The sequence below is a fragment of the Pan troglodytes genome, chromosome X, assembly GCF_028858775.2.
Source record: "Pan troglodytes isolate AG18354 chromosome X, NHGRI_mPanTro3-v2.0_pri, whole genome shotgun sequence".
NCBI lineage: Eukaryota > Metazoa > Chordata > Mammalia > Primates > Hominidae > Pan > Pan troglodytes.
Genome location: NC_072421.2, coordinates 105,457,810 through 105,473,176, shown reverse-complemented (window position 1 = coordinate 105,473,176; position 15,367 = coordinate 105,457,810). Strand labels below are relative to the sequence as shown.

The following is a 15,367-nucleotide window of genomic DNA, read 5'->3' as shown; positions in this document are numbered from 1 at the left end:
AAGTAGATTATCATCCATAGTATGGTTTGGCTTCATCCAGTCACTTGAAAGCCTTAATAGAAAAAGACTGACTTCCTCAGAAAAGGGAGTTCTACCACCAGACAACCTTCAGGCTCAAAGCACAACATTGACTCTTTCCCAATTCTCTAGCCTGCCAGCCTACCATTCAGGTTTTGGACTTGCCAGCCTCCATAACTGCATAAGCCAATTTTTAAAAATAAATCTGTTTCTGGCTCTGGCTCTCTCTCTCTCTACACACACACACACACACACACACACACACACACACACACGCAATTAGTTCTGTTTCTCTGGAGAACCTTGACTAACATGTATAACACTTTTTTTTAATTAATGTGATTATGGTGGACTTGAAGTCAGACACATTTGAGTTTTGAATTGGGCCTTTGCCATATTTTTTTACCCTAACTATATTGGACCTCTTCCATTTCCTCATCTGCGAAAATATGAGTAATAATCTGGATCTCTCACAGCTGTTGTGCAGATTAAAAGAATTTGTGCATACTCAGCACAATGCTTAGTACTCAATAATTGCTAAGCATGAGTTATTGTTATTGATAATGTTTCCACTTAAAATGAAAATTGTCTTCCTAAACTTGTTACACAGAAGCAACTTTAGGGACTGCCACATTTATTCCTCCTCTTCATGACTCCTTGAAATGTGTTTTGATCCTAAGACATCCGTCTTGAGTTGCATATTTTTCAAATATTCCTGCAGAATGAAAACTAACAGTTACAACTTACTTGAGCTTCTGTAATTTGCAATTTGGATCTTTTAAGCCTCCATAGAGCAATTTCAAAGCTGAAGCTTCCAGTTTTGTCTCACTAAATTCCAGTTCAGTGAGCCACTGACTGGTGCTAAGAACAGCTGCTAGAGCCCCACAAGAAGCAGAAGAGATAAGGCACCGGTACAACCTTTAGAGAACAGAAGAATAACTTCATTACCACATTCATGCTCTCCCCCAACAGAAATAGAAATTGACCCCCAAAATAAGAATATCAAATAACAAATTATCCTGCTACAATTACCTCAATGTCTGTAATACACAGTTGGGCTGTTTTAATCCTTCACACAGAAGCTTCATTCCTGAATCTTCGAGGGTATTTTTTACAAATTCTAAATCTGTCAGATGCTGGTTAGTTTCAAATTCTGAGGAGAGGTCCCTACCACAAGAAGCTGTGAGGCGACAGAAAATCAGTCTGTGTGGAGAAAAAATACATTTCAGAAACAAACAAACAAAAATAAGAGATATCTTTAGAGGTACTTGTTAGCACCTTGCTGATGTAATAAATTATTTCAATTCATTCAATAATTAATATATTGGGTGCTTACCACTGTGCTAGATGCTGAAAACACAAAGATAATTAAGACACAGACTAAACCCTCAAGGAATCCCCAGTTGATGGAGAAAAATGACGAGAAAATCACAGATTACAATACAGTGTGAAAAGTACTGCCAGACATATGCACAAGTTGTTATGGGGACACAAAAAGGTTGCACAATTCAGCCTAGCTTGAGGTGGGGTCTGGAGAATCAGGAAATACAAGAGGAAGAAATGTTTGAGCACTGTCATGAAAAGGGAATAGAAACTGTATAGGAGTTAGGTGAATGAAAAGAATGGGAGTGGAGAGAGCAGGAGGGGATGAGGAGAAATCCGTGCATGCACAGAGGAGCCTGTGCAAGGGCCACAGAGGAAGAGAGAAGATGCTTCGTTTGAAAAACTAAAAATTACTTGCTATGGCCTATCTAAAAGACTATATAACTATTAAGAGGGATTATCACCCAGGTTGAAGGAAGGGTAGGATTATAGAAGTACTTTCCAAGCACTTAAAAATTATTTACAACGACCAGCTGTTACTGGGAGAAACATTTTTTTTCAATTTTGAAAAACATAACACGTTTATTATAAACAATTTTACAATAGAGAAAAATGTCAAGAATATTTTTTAAAGTACTGTATTCCTATTACCCAAAGATAACCACTGTTAAAGTGTTAGTATATAACTTTCCAGATTTGTGATGTATGCATACATATAGTTAGTTATATGCTCTTTATAACAAGCGAAATTAGAGAAAAATGTATTTTAAAGTTAAAAACTTTTTTTCTAACCTCCAGTCCAACCCCACTTCCCAGAGATAATTAATGTTGACTCTGCTATATATCCTCTCTCATTCTGTTCTCCAAGATTATAGAAACATACAAACATATGCAAACACACACATACACACAAATACGGGATCATAGAAAACATTACTCTTACAACTTTACATGCCCTTTTGTCATTGGCCATCATCACAGATCCATAGGTGGAAACAGATTCAGTTACAGTACAATGTCATGTAATACGTAGCAACGCTGGACTCAACCTGAGATTTGTCTGATTTATCTTGTGGGTCTCAGAAAGTCATTCAAGGTTTTTTTGTTTTTGTGTTTGTTTGTTTGAGACGGAGTCTCACTCTGTCACCCAGGCTACAGTGCAGTGGTGTGATCTCGGCTCACTGCAACCTCCGCCTCGTGGGTTTAAGCGATTCTCCTGCCTCAGCCTCCCGAGTAGCTGGGACTACATGCGCGTGCCACCACATCTGGCTAATTTTTTGTAATTTTAGTAGAGACGGGGTTTCACCCAGTTAGCCAGGATGGTCTCGATCTTCTGACCTCGTGATCCGCCCATCTCGGTCTCCCAAAGTACTGGGATTACAGGCATGAGCCACTGCGCCCGGCCGAAGGTTTTAAGAGACATATTCATATCCCTCTGATGGAAGATCTCTGATATTTCATGTTTTGGTAAAAAGGTGTATTTATGCTACTCCTAACTCTCTCCCACAGTTGCTTCAAGATTCAAGGCGTTTCAGTAGGGGAGGAGTGGGAGAAGGGGTGATGGGAGGAGTGTGGGGAAAGAGGAGCTAAGGGAGGAAAGGCAGGCCAGGATTTGTTAGGGTGTCTGGGATGTTTAGTCCTGAGCAAATAGGGGATAAGCTCCGCTCCTGGCTCCACCCTCTTCCTCCAAGGGCAACTGAGGGGTTGGGGCTGTTTCCTGCTCTAGAATATTCCCGTTGGGGGCGAAACTCCCCTGGCATGGCACAAACCATTATGATGGGGAGGGATAAGTCTTCAACTTGTTCACAAATACTTTTTTTGGTCCTAAGTCCTTCCGGACCATTCCTGTTTCTTTCAGCCTTCAAGGTCTCCCGACCATGTGGCAGGTTCCCTTATGTCCCAGTGGAATGGCAGAGGCCTTCCTCACTCACTCCCTTTCACCCCTACAGTCTCTGGAAATTGGAACAGTCCCAGAGTAAAATCCTCATGGGTTGGCCCTGAGGCTTCTTTTCCCGCAGAGCCCTAGGAGGGAAAGAGACCACCCTCTCTTCAGGCGTGTTAAGCAGCGGGGTTGGCCTGTACTTCCTCTGGCCCTGGCTGAAGAGGTGAGGCCTGGTGGGAGATGTCCTAGGGTAGGACAAGCCGGTCAGAGGGTCGTTAGGAGGGTCTTGTCAGAGGGGGGAGGGCGGAGAAGACAGATGAGGGGAGGGGCTAAGGAGGAGGAAAGAAACCTATTGGCTGCTCCATCCACACAGGGCTAGTGAAACCGTTAAGCCCATGGCCTTGAGACCTGAGGACCCCAGTAGTGGGTTCCGGCACGGAAACGTGGTGGCCTTCATCAACCAGAAAATGGCCAGGCACACGAAAGGCCCCGAGTTCTACTTCGAGAATATATCCTTATCCTGGGAGGAGGTGGAAGACAAGCTCAGGGCCATCCTGGAAGACAGCGAGGTGCCCAGCGAGGTCAAAGAGGCCTGCACCTGGGGCAGCCTGGCCTTGGGTGTGCGCTTTGCCCACAGGCAGGGGCAGTTACAAAACCGCAGGGTGCAGTGGCTGCAAGGCTTTGCCAAACTGCACAGATCAGCTGCGCTGGTCTTGGCCTCAAACCTGACGGAACTCAAGGAACAGCAGGAGATGGAATGCAATGAGGCGACCTTCCAGTTGCAGCTAACCGAGACCAGCCTTGCGGAGGTGCAGAGAGAGCGGGACATGCTGAGATGGAAGCTCTTCCATGCCGTAAGATCCCCCGAATGGTCCCTGTCCAATGCCCCTGCCCTGCCCCAACCTGTCCGGACCCCCTGCCCTGTCCCCAGAATGTGTTTCAGCTCTGCCTACTTCTCTCCAGGAGCTGGCACCTCCCCAGGGACAGGGCCAGGCTACAGTGTTTCCAGGCCTGGCCACTGCCGGAGGGGATTGGACAGAAGGAGCAGGTGAGCAGGAAAAGGAGGCGGTGGCTGCTGCTGGTGCTGCTGGAGGAAAAGGAGAGGAGAGGTATGCAGAGGCAGGGCCTGCCCCCGCAGAGGTCTTGCAGGGGCTGGGAGGAGGCTTCAGGCAGCCCCTCGGAGCTATTGTAGCAGGCAAATTACACCTTTGCGGGGCAGAGGGAGAAAGATCTCAGGTCAGTACAAACAGCCATGTCTGTCTTCTCTGGGCTTGGGTCCACAGTCTCACTGGAGCCTCTTCCTGTCCAGCTCCCTACCTCATTCACATACTCATACCCATGCCCTTTGTCCGCCTTCTCAGCCATACCCAATATACCCCCTTCACCAGCAAAGGTCACAGCACGGGTTCCAACTCAGATGCCTTTCAACTGGGGGGCCTCTGATGCTAGCCTGTGGTCAGATGTGGAGGCCCAGGGAATAGACCCTCAAGAGTCCCCAACAGACAGGAGAGACTCCGAACTCCATCAGCAGAGAAGACCTCCAGTATATCGCAGGCCAGGGAACTGGGGCTGCCCGTGGTGTAAAGCTGTGAATTTTTCATGGAGGGAAAATTGCTTCCTCTGTGGGAGGTGAATCTGGCTGCAAAAGCCTCAGTAAATTCAGAAATGTAAAATAGAACAGAAATATATCTCAATGGGAAATCAACCTTCAGGGGGAGAGGGGAGAGGTGGGAGGGGGATTGGGTGGAGTGGGGGAAAGGGGATGAGTGGGAAGATTGGACAGTAGGGGGGGCTGGGAGGCGGGGTTGTGGGTGGGAGGATGTAGATGACAGGCAGGGAGAGACATGTTTTAATGACTCCATTTGTATTTCAGAGTATTAGTAGTCAACACTCCAGAACTACTGCAGTTTTTATTTGTGTGTGTGTCTCTAGCTCCCTATCTTAAGTATCTGTCGGACCTGGGCAGTATGTAACACCTACACTCTCTCCCTTCATGTAGGCTTTAGATAATTGGAGCAGGAGTGGATATTTGACCAATCCTGAGCCAAATTAATTTTTACGTTAGAAAATCTGAACAGACAGGCAGATTCCACAGTCAGAATAGTGTTGGGCAATGAAGCAGTGGGTCACTTGGAGTTGGGGCCAGGGTCACAGCCATGGACACCAAGGCCATAGCTGAGGCCTGGCCCTGGCTGTGGGGGAACAGAACTGGATGCTTTACAGAGTCAAGTGTCTTTTAGAGGACGCCAGTATGAGGTTTCAGGGAGCAGACAGGCATAGAGGAGTTCATCCTGTGACTACAGAGAGATGGAGAGGGTAGTGATGGCCCAATCACTTTTCACTTCCTGTAGTTGTGCTACAGGAAAATCTACTTTACACAGATCCCCTTTACTTTAAACTAATTTGAGTGAGTTTCTGTTCTGAGCAACCAGATTATTTCCCAGTCAGAAGTTTGTACCAGAAGAGCAATTTTGAACAAAAGACCATTAAAGAAAATGGTGGGACTGGCTGGGGAGTTGCATCAGGGTGTGGTGAGCAGTGGAGATTCCTGAATCCCAAGAGTTTCCATGAATGAACTGGATAGAAGTTCATTCATGCTCTGAGTGAGTTATATCACAAGAAACAATCAAAACAGGCCCAGGATGAACCCCAGGTTCATCCTGACTCAAATCAACAGCAGAGATTTGCCACCCCTAAGGGAATCCCTTAGGCCTACCTACAGAAGACACCAGCACCATGCAGGTGCAGACTGCTATGACTGTATGGCCCCATGACAGGAGAATCCTTTCCAGTCCCCAGTGAGTAGAACCAGGGACAGTCAGATCTGAAAAGAGAACTGCCACTGCCAAGGAGGTGAGTCAGCAACTGATAGTGCTCAGAGGGTTTGCTGGTCTAGACTATGAGCCAAAGCATGGTGCCATCTTGAGAGATTCTCTCCCCCAACCCACCACGATAAATGTGGGAGGGAAATCTGGCTACAAAGCTCTCAGTGAATTCAGAAATGTAGAACAGAACAGAAACATATCCCAATGGGAAATCAACTTCCAGGGGGAAGGGGTGAGGTGGAGGAGGATAGGAGTGGGTACGGTAAGGGGGTAGGTGACAGGTTAGTCTGCTTCTCTCCCTCTGATGATTGTAAGTTTTGTTGACGGGGGCTACATGTATGTTTTAGCGCACAGGTGGAAGGATGAGAAGGGGCTACACCTGGACCAGACTGAGACACAACTGAAGGAGCCCTGGATATTGCCCAGGATCTGTGGACCTAGAGACTAAGAAGCTGTCATGGCCCTGGGGCATCTCTGCTGCAGCTAAACTTGATTTTTAGGTTTTCTCCTGTTGGGGATGAACAATAATCAGGATTGAGGGCCAGGTTCCTGGCCTGCAGTTTCAGAAATGTCTTTGGGTTTCTTTCTATATCTCTAGGGCAGGGTTTCTTAGTCTCAGTACTCTTGACATTTGGAGCTGGATAATTCTTTGTTGCAGGGGGCTGTCCAGTACATTGTAGGATGTTTAGCAGAATTCCTAGCCTCTACCCCTAGTTGCCAGAGCATCCACCCCCTCAGAGTCCCAGTTGTAACAACCAAAAATGCCTCCAGATACTCCCACATGTCCACTAGAGGGCAAAATTGTCCCTGGTTGGAAAATGAGGTACTTAGGAGCAGTCAGAACGGCAAGAATTAGGAGAAAAAGGTCAATGAAGCTGAGGGGCCCTCTCAGATAGGAGCTGAAAAGTATCCACTGGGTCTGGCATTTACTTTGGATCTTCCAGCAGATCTAGGGGAGTGGCAAGGGCAGAAGCCAAACTGCGGAAGTGAGGAGTGAGTGAGGATGATGTGGAGTCAGTGAGGGAGGCTCTTCCTCAAGGATTCTTGGTTGTGAAGGGAAGGATTGAAGTGAGAAAGAGGATTTTTTTTCTTTAATTTTCTTTTTTTTCCTGAGACGGAGTCTTGCTCTGCTGCCCATGCTGGAGTGCAGTGGTGCAATCTTGGCTCACTCCAACCTCTGCCTCCCGGGTTCAAGTGATTCTCCTGCCTCAGCTTCCTGAGTAGCTGGGACTACAGGCATGTGCCACCACGCCCGGCTAATTTTTGTAATTTTAGTAGAAACCATGTTAGCCAGGCTGGTCTCAAACTCCTGACCTCAGGCAATCCACCTGCCTCAGCCTCCCAAGTGCTGAGATTACAGGCATGAGCCACCGTGCCCAGCCGGTTCTTTTGAATATGGGAGAAATCTGAGCCATGGAGAAGGAGATAGCTGAAGAAAGCTTGAAAATGCAAAACACTTGTGAAAGAATGTGGTAGATTTTGCATACTGTATTGGAGGCATGGCCCCTGTATTGTTAAATGAAGAAAAAATCATATGACAAGGTTGCTTTTGTTTTTGTAAAACAAAACCCCCCAAAGTTCTGTGAGTGTGTATATGAATGTTACAAATTTATGTATTTATGTTTGTCTTACGTTACAGTTTTATGTTTGTGTAAGCATAGAAAATGATCTGGAAATATATTTAGCAAACAAGGTACCTGGGGTGGGGGTGGGCTCAGGGTCAGGGGATAGGAGGCAGCAGGGTATGGGGATATAGGGTGGGATGGGGTATGGGACAGCTGGGTGGAGGGCTTTTCTTTCTTTATATACTTCTGTGTTATGAAAGTAAAATAATTATTCACAAAAATACAAAAATAATGAAGTGAATTTACTGGCTTGGGTGGCTTGCAAGGGCTGCCTTTTCCTCTGGAACAGGAGGAAAGAAGAAGAGCAGACATTGATCTATAAGGCAAAGGGGTGTGAAAACAAGGGGGCACCTGCTTGTGTGTTTGTGTTGTGGACAAAGTGCTTGGAAGTAAGTGAAGATGGAAGGGCAGGGCAGGGGTGGGATCCTCTTTGGGTACTTTGGGGAATAACTACGGGGTAAAGGTGGGGAATGGAAGGAGAGAAAAGGATCGTCAAGCTGCATGGAGTAGGATAAGACCCAACTGAAAGAAAACTAAGGGGGAGAGCAGTGGCAGTCTGGGAGGAAAAGAAAGTTGGGGTGGCAGATCCAAGTGGGGCAGCACACCCAAATTTCTCTCTCAGGTGTTACAACCGTCCACTTACTCATTACAGCAAAACAGTACATACAAAAGGGGAAAAGGCAGGACGTGCGGGCAGAGTTCTGGGCCTGACTCCTTCCTGCCCCTTCTAGGCCTGTAGCATATCTCTTCATTTGTTGCTCCACTGTGGAGAAGCTGAAAACTAGCTATATTTTATTTTTCAGGTCAATCAGCTGGGAGTGCAATTTCTAGAAACCTAATCTTTACCTGCAAATACCTAAGAGTTTAAAGCAAAGTTCGACTTACTTCAGGTCTTTGATTTTACAGTATGGAGTACGCAGTGCTTGGCAGAGCAGGTGTAGCTGACACACTGGCAAACTGCGCAGCTGAAAGGACCTAAAAGAGATGAGGAAATAAAAAGTAATTTAAAATAAAACTTAAGTAAAAGGCTTATTTGGCTTTTGTTACCTTGCTAGTAGCACTAATTTACCCCTTCCCAAAACCTTGAGACGTATTATCCCATTTTGCAGATAAGGAAATTAGGGCACAAAAAGTAATCTGCTCAAGGTCACATAGGTAGGTACAGAACTGAGGTCATTATTCAGGTCTGACTCCAAAACCATGTTACTATGTGCCAGGCACTGAGGTAAGCACTTTATTTTCACAAATTATCTTATCTGGCCCTTAATCCAATAAGAAGTATTATAATCACCATTTTCCACATGCTCTGAGTCGTCAAGTGACTTGCCCAAGCTAACTTTACAATATAACTGGTTCTTGGTTGTCGGTACTAATAGAAGAATTCATAACAATAATTAAAAACCAGGAAAGCTCAATAGTAAACTCTTACATAGCCAATACGCTTGGGAAAGAAGAATGTTGGGTTAAATTTTTGATAAGAGTTTAAGCCCTCTGATAAAGGCAATAAGGGTTATGGGGGAGGACGCCATCTAAGGTTGACTTTCTGGAAACCCAGAATGAACCAGAAGACCCTTTGTTTCCATCAGTGTTTCAACTTTAAATGTATTGGTCCATTATTTTACTTTATAATATACAACTGGAATAAGGCTGTATATTATATACATATACAGAATTGGTCAAGACCTTGTAGGCAAGGTCTTTCATAATTCTGAGTCCGTTAAACCTCTCTTAAACTAGAGAGGGAAGGAACTAGAGGTCCTTCCCTCTCTAGTTCCAAACACAAATTCTTGTTAATGCCTCCCTCCCTCTCATTTCCCTCAAACACACATACCCCATGCTCATTTCCACCTTTATGCTATTCCCCACACAAGAAATACAACTATAAGGGACACAACTTGAGTTATTTCATTCCTCAAGTGGAGCTTTCTGCTGACCCCTCTCCTCCCAGTCCCCTGCCCCTCAACTGGCCTGAAAACTAAGGGAGAGGCATTATCAATCTTAACCCAAATATTGAGAACAGACTTACAGCATTTTCTAGATAACACAGGTATAAGTCTTCTTTGCTGCTTTAGTCAGTAAGCCAGTAGGACTGTATTTTATGGTATGCAGAGTCCATATTATAAAAGTAACTTACCTAAGCCTCTTTCAACTTCAGCTCATGACCTTCTGTGAAGTTGCAAGCTCTGATGGAAATAACCAGGATTTATAGCAAGATAATACAAGAGTGTACCTCTGCCCCTTACTAACCTGAAGTTCCTTGAGGCCTCAGTGATGAAGTATATTTAGAGGAGAGTGACAACCAATCGAATGTTACGTTTATACCTTTTTCCAGAATGGTCATTACACCAAAATAGCAGAGTCTTCAACTTGATGACCTTACATGCTCATAACACTTTAGAATTACAAACCACATCCACACAGTGACAATGAATACTAATACACACACACACACACACACACACACGCACACACACACACACACACTGACTACTACAGTGCCCGTTGTTTGGGAAGGATAAAAACTGGAGGAAAGACATGGATATACGCACTGATTAAGTGTTAAGGCTGCTGGCACGAATGTTGAGGCTCACTCTTCCTCCTCAAATCCAAGTAGGTGCTGACACTTCAGAGACACTGACAGGTGACTGTGACTGCTTTTTACACAGAAGGACATAACCAGAATGTCCATTTTTGTATAGGTAGGTTGAAGCAGTATAATTGACTGTAAATCATCAATTATCCTTTTTGCATATTCTTCTTCCTGAATCTCATACAAACAGTGAAACAGGTCCACCGGCTCAATCTGTAACCTAGAAGACTTATCCTTTATTTCTCTCTCAGTCCACTTCAGTAACTCCTCTTGAAGTCCTGGGGAAACTTTTCTTCCAAAAGTAGTTTCCACAGCCTTTCCTTTTCCTTTATGTAAGAGGCCAAATAAGAATTATATCATTAGTGATGAAAAACCTTTTCCATATTGTTGGAACATTTCTTGCCACATTTTCTCTGCTTGATAAAAAAACATCCAGCTATTGTCATTCTTCAGGGCATGGAAGACAGCAGTCAAGAACTCTTGGAAACTGAAGTGAAGGAAAGTGTAGACACTGACAGCTCCTTCAGCCTTTTTCAAAAAGGGACTGAGAAAAGTGCAGTTGGTATCACACACTCCTATCCCATGTCTTCTGAGGTCACTGACTGCAAACAAAACCTGATGATTTTGCAGACCCTCTGCAGCCAAACGGCAAAGACCCCACAGGCAACTTTGTCCCTCCCATACTGAGATACCTGTAAGGGTTTTGAGGCACTTGGAAAAGTAGAATAAATACACATCAGTCATGGTCTGAAGTGACCTCAAGAGAGTCCTGTCACCATCTCCCTGTGACTGCAGGACATTGCATATCATCCAGGAGACGATGGGAAGTGAAGACATAATGTCAAGGTCTTCATTCTCTCAAAGATCATAAAAGACTTTCATTGTTGTATTAGCACCTGAAAACTGGCTCAATAAATATGCTCTCTTTTCGGTATCTGTAAACCATAATATCTCTGCCTGGATAGGTTGTTTTAACAGAGAGTGGAGCTTCTTCATGGCTGTAGGCCGGGCAGTTATCAGGAGGGAGGATTCGGGGAACAGTTTTTTCCTCACAAAACTGCACAAGAGACTCTCTACTGGCCTCCTCTCCTGGGGGTGAACACTAAGATCCTCTTCTTGGTCACCAACAGGGTCCTGCAGCTCAGGAAATCTGTCGAGAATGAGCAGAATCTTCTCTGGATATATGAGAATAGTGTCCAAGATTGGTCCATTTATATTTTGAAAAGTGTTAGTATAAGGTCAGCAGCACTAAGGTTAGCAATATGGCTGATTTCAATGCAGTTGACGTAGATGAGATAGTCACACCTGCCTGGAGTAACCGTTCCTGCTGCCCAGTCAAACATGAACTTGTGCACCACAGCTGTTTTCCCAGTCCCAGCACATGCCTGAAGCACCACAGTTCGGGGTGAGCTGGAGCCCTCTTCATTAGAATCAAATACATGTTCCATGTCAATAAAATGATCTTGTTGAGGAATTCCATATGGTGTCTCTTCTGATATACCATGGTCTTTTACAAGAAGCAGTCGTGACTCTATATGCTTGCCATGCTGATAACATTTATCAACTCCTATCTTTAGGTATTTTTCTTTTAGATGTTTTCTGAATACTTCCTGGTAATCTAACATGGTGACAGCAAGAGTTAGTAATTATAGAATCCTAGACAACAACTCTAACTAGTACCTCCATCACCACCATCTCCACTTAGATGTCTCAAAGGATCCTCAACTTTACATGTCTAAACCCGAGTTCTTGATTTTTATACTCTTCTGTCCCCGCCAAAAAACCCTCCCCAGGCATCTCATCTCAGTTAAGTGGTGCTGTCCAGTTGCTCAGAAAAATGTTATGAGTATTTTTCCTTCAATCCTCTATATCCAATCAATTAGCAAGGCCTAACATTTATATTTTCAAAATAAGCCTCAAATCCATTTATTTACCAATATATCCTCAAATACCTCCCAAGTCCAGGGCACTGTCACCTCTTTCCTAGACTGGCCAAATAGCATCCTACTAATCTATTCTTGCCCATCTACTGGTTCCTTCCTATGCAGCAGCCAAAACAGTCTTCTACAGATACCAATTAGATCATGTCACTTCCCTGCCCAAAATCCTTCAAGAGCTTTTCATTGTTCTTGCTATAAAATCCAAAATCCTCATCCTACAAGGTGTTCTCATGATCTGGGCCCTCTCTACCTCCCCTCCCTAGCCTCATTTTTTATCATTCTCCTTTTCGCTCTCTACGTTAGAGCCACACTGGCCTACTTTCAGTTCTCAAAAACGCCATGTTCTCTCCTACTTCAGAGACTTTGTGCTAGCTAATCTTTCCACCTGGAACATTCTTCCTCCTGCTCTTCCCATGAAAAGCTCTTTTTCATCCTTCTGATATCAAATATTACTTCCTAGAATTCCTAGGATTTGTTTGACCACCCAATTTAAAGGAGATCCTCTCTACTATTTCCCTTCGCAGCACCATATATATATATATTTTTTTTGAGATGGAGTCTTGCTCTGTTGCCCAGGCTGGAGTGCAGTGGCGCGATCTCGGCTCACTGCAAGCTCCACCTCCCAGGTTCACACCATTCTCCTGCCTCAGCCTCCCAAGTAGCTAGGACTACAGGCGCCCGCTACCACGCCTGGCTAATTTTTTTTCTATTTTTAGTAGAGACATGGTTTCACCGCCAGCACCATATTTTTACCTTTATAGCTCTTATCGCAATTTATAACTGTCTTGTTCATTTACTTTTTCACTGTATTTTCTACTGTACAATAATACACATGAAGACAGGGGCCTTATCTGTCTATCTCCTTTACAATAAGTACCCTGAGTACCTGGCACTGAGCCCAGCACATAACACACACTCAATAAATATTTATTGAATATGGCTATAAATGCTTTTGGATTACAAACAAGTTATTTATTATTGCCTATTCTGTGACAGATACTGTTAGGACCTTTATGTACATTTCTGATTTAATTCTCACAATAATCCCATGAAGTAGGTATTACCTACATTTGATAGTTGAGGAAATAGAAACTTATAATCAGGGCCACCTTCATGAGTGTGCAGTCTGTGCAGTCACACAGGTCTCCATGCTGAGAAGGATGTATACTTGGTTTAATGCTCTGCTATTGCTGTCTTGAAATTCTTAATATTTGACAAAGAGGTTTTGCATTTTCATTTTGTACTGTATCCCACAAATTATGTAGCCAGTGCTGCTTTACATAGCTTTAGGTAATTTGTCCAATGCTAGTAAGTGACATCAAGTACAAACTTACGTTAAGTGAATGTCTATGCCAGTATTTCCCAAATCACGGTTCCCTGGAAAACTGTCTGCAAGACATTAATAAGTTGAGGGGAGTGCACCCTGTAGTCTCTTAGAGTTTCTCAATGCTTATTAGCATATGAAAGGCTCTTGTACTAGCATATGAAACATTCTTTAACTCTCCTACAGTTGAAAAAGGCTGTTTAACTGTGTTTAACCCAAAGTTTTCTGGTCTTAAATGACTACAGAACCCTTTTCTAACAGCAAAGTTATTAATTATTGCATAACTGTTCCTAGAACTCAGTTTGGGGAACGCTAATAGAGATAACGGTTGGCAAACATTTTCTGTAAAATTTCTTAAATATTTTAGGCTTTTCGGTCTCTGTTGCAATTGCTCAACTCTGCCATCTTACTGTGAAAGTAGCCATAGATAATATGTAAACAAATAGCTGTATTCCAATAAAGCTTTATTTACAAAAATAGGCAACTGGTTGGGTTTGACTCACTAGCTATAGTTTGCTGGCCCTGATCTAGATAATTCCAGAAGAGGACTGGCCTTTTCTCAGAATAAAATTTTCTACATCTAGCTCTTGACCACCACCACCAGTGGTCCTCCCAGTATTCGAATAGGTATTTGAATATATTCTATATGATATAGAAGCCCTATTTGTTGTGACAGTTTGGGGCTTTATAGTTGCCAAAAAAGCAATGATTGTTGCCCCAGTGAATAAGAGGGAAAAATTAGAGAGGAGCAGGGCGGGGTAGGGATGGGTAGTTGGGTTCTTGGAAAATACTATTCTCAAAACAGAAAAAGAGAGTAAAATAGAAAAGACATCTACCTGTAAGCTCTTTACATGAAAACGAAGCCAGAGAATTTGAAGCAACTGTGGAAGAAAGAGTTAAAGTTAGGAGTAGCACAAATACACCTTTATACCAAAACCTGAAATGCACAGAAATTTTGCCACACTGTAACAGCCATTCATGCTGCTCCCCAAACAGAAATACAACAAAGGAAGTAAATCATCTCACATCTTTTCTAACTTACCCACAAAGGTATTTTATAGCTAATACGCAACATAAAATAAAACATAAGAATTTCCCAGCTGGGCACAGTGGCTCACACCTGTAATCCCAGCGCTTTGGGAGTCTAAGGTGGGAGGATCACTTGAGCCCAGGAGTTTGAGACCAGCCTGGGCAACATAGGGAGGCCTTGTCTCTATGGAAAGTAAAAAATTAGCCAAGTATAGTGATGTGCACTTGTGTTCCCAGATACTTGGGAGGCTGAGTCAGGAGGATCACTTGAGTCTGGGAGGTCAAGGCTGTAGTGAACTGTGATTGCATGACTGCACTCTAGCCTGACTGACAGAGTGAGTTCCTATCTCTTAAAAAAAAGAATTTCCCTTATGCATATATTTAGCTGTGGATATTTTAATTTATATCATCAATAAGGAAAATTTTAGGCATGAGCTTAAAGATTCATACATTATTTGAAGCGATTGTTTTCTGCTATTTTCTTTCCACTGAATATTACCCTCTTGCTTCTGTTGTGGCTTCCGTTGAGCCTAACTTGCTAATGGGAAAGAACAGGGCTTTGCTGAATATTAATTTGATAGATATATAAGATATATATGATGATCTACATTCAAATACATATTTTACACACACTCAATCCAGATACTTTACATATAGATATATAAATAATACACAAGCACACACACAACTCCACATTCCTATAATTGTTTACTTCTTGCACACTTTTAAAAGCAAGAGTAAGATTTAGAGTGGAGAAGTTGTGACTAGATGGGTGCTAACAGGTGAATGGGAAGAAGCAGGGTGTGGACGG

At 43.5% G+C, this 15,367-nt stretch overlaps 1 protein-coding gene across 2 annotated transcripts; it reads left to right on the top strand.

Annotated features, from left to right (window-relative positions):
* Positions 1 to 3,330: 3,330 nt before the first annotated feature.
* Positions 3,331 to 7,889, top strand: TEX13B (testis expressed 13B). Of its 2 annotated transcripts, XM_009439477.3 has the most exons (4): positions 3,331 to 3,446; positions 3,597 to 4,077; positions 4,187 to 4,332; positions 6,396 to 7,889. In XM_009439477.3, the coding sequence occupies exons 2-4, from the start codon at positions 3,619 to 3,621 to the stop codon at positions 6,412 to 6,414; spliced, it is 624 nt and encodes a 207-aa protein (XP_009437752.1). In that variant the 5' UTR covers positions 3,331 to 3,446; positions 3,597 to 3,618; the 3' UTR covers positions 6,415 to 7,889. The 2 variants fall into 2 exon arrangements, with proteins under 2 accessions (XP_009437752.1, XP_003317663.1); XM_003317615.4 differs by lacking the exon at positions 6,396 to 7,889 and having other exon boundaries at positions 4,187 to 4,893.
* The last annotated feature ends 7,478 nt before the right edge of the window (positions 7,890 to 15,367 follow it).

Coding starts and splice junctions, on each gene's coding strand:
- TEX13B (XM_003317615.4), top strand. CDS start 3,619: ATGGCCTTGAGACCTGAGGACCCCAGTAGTGGGTTCCGGCACGGAAAC. Junction 4,078..4,186: donor GATGGAAGCTCTTCCATGCC/GTAAGATCCCCC, acceptor ACTTCTCTCCAG/GAGCTGGCACCTCCCCAGGG.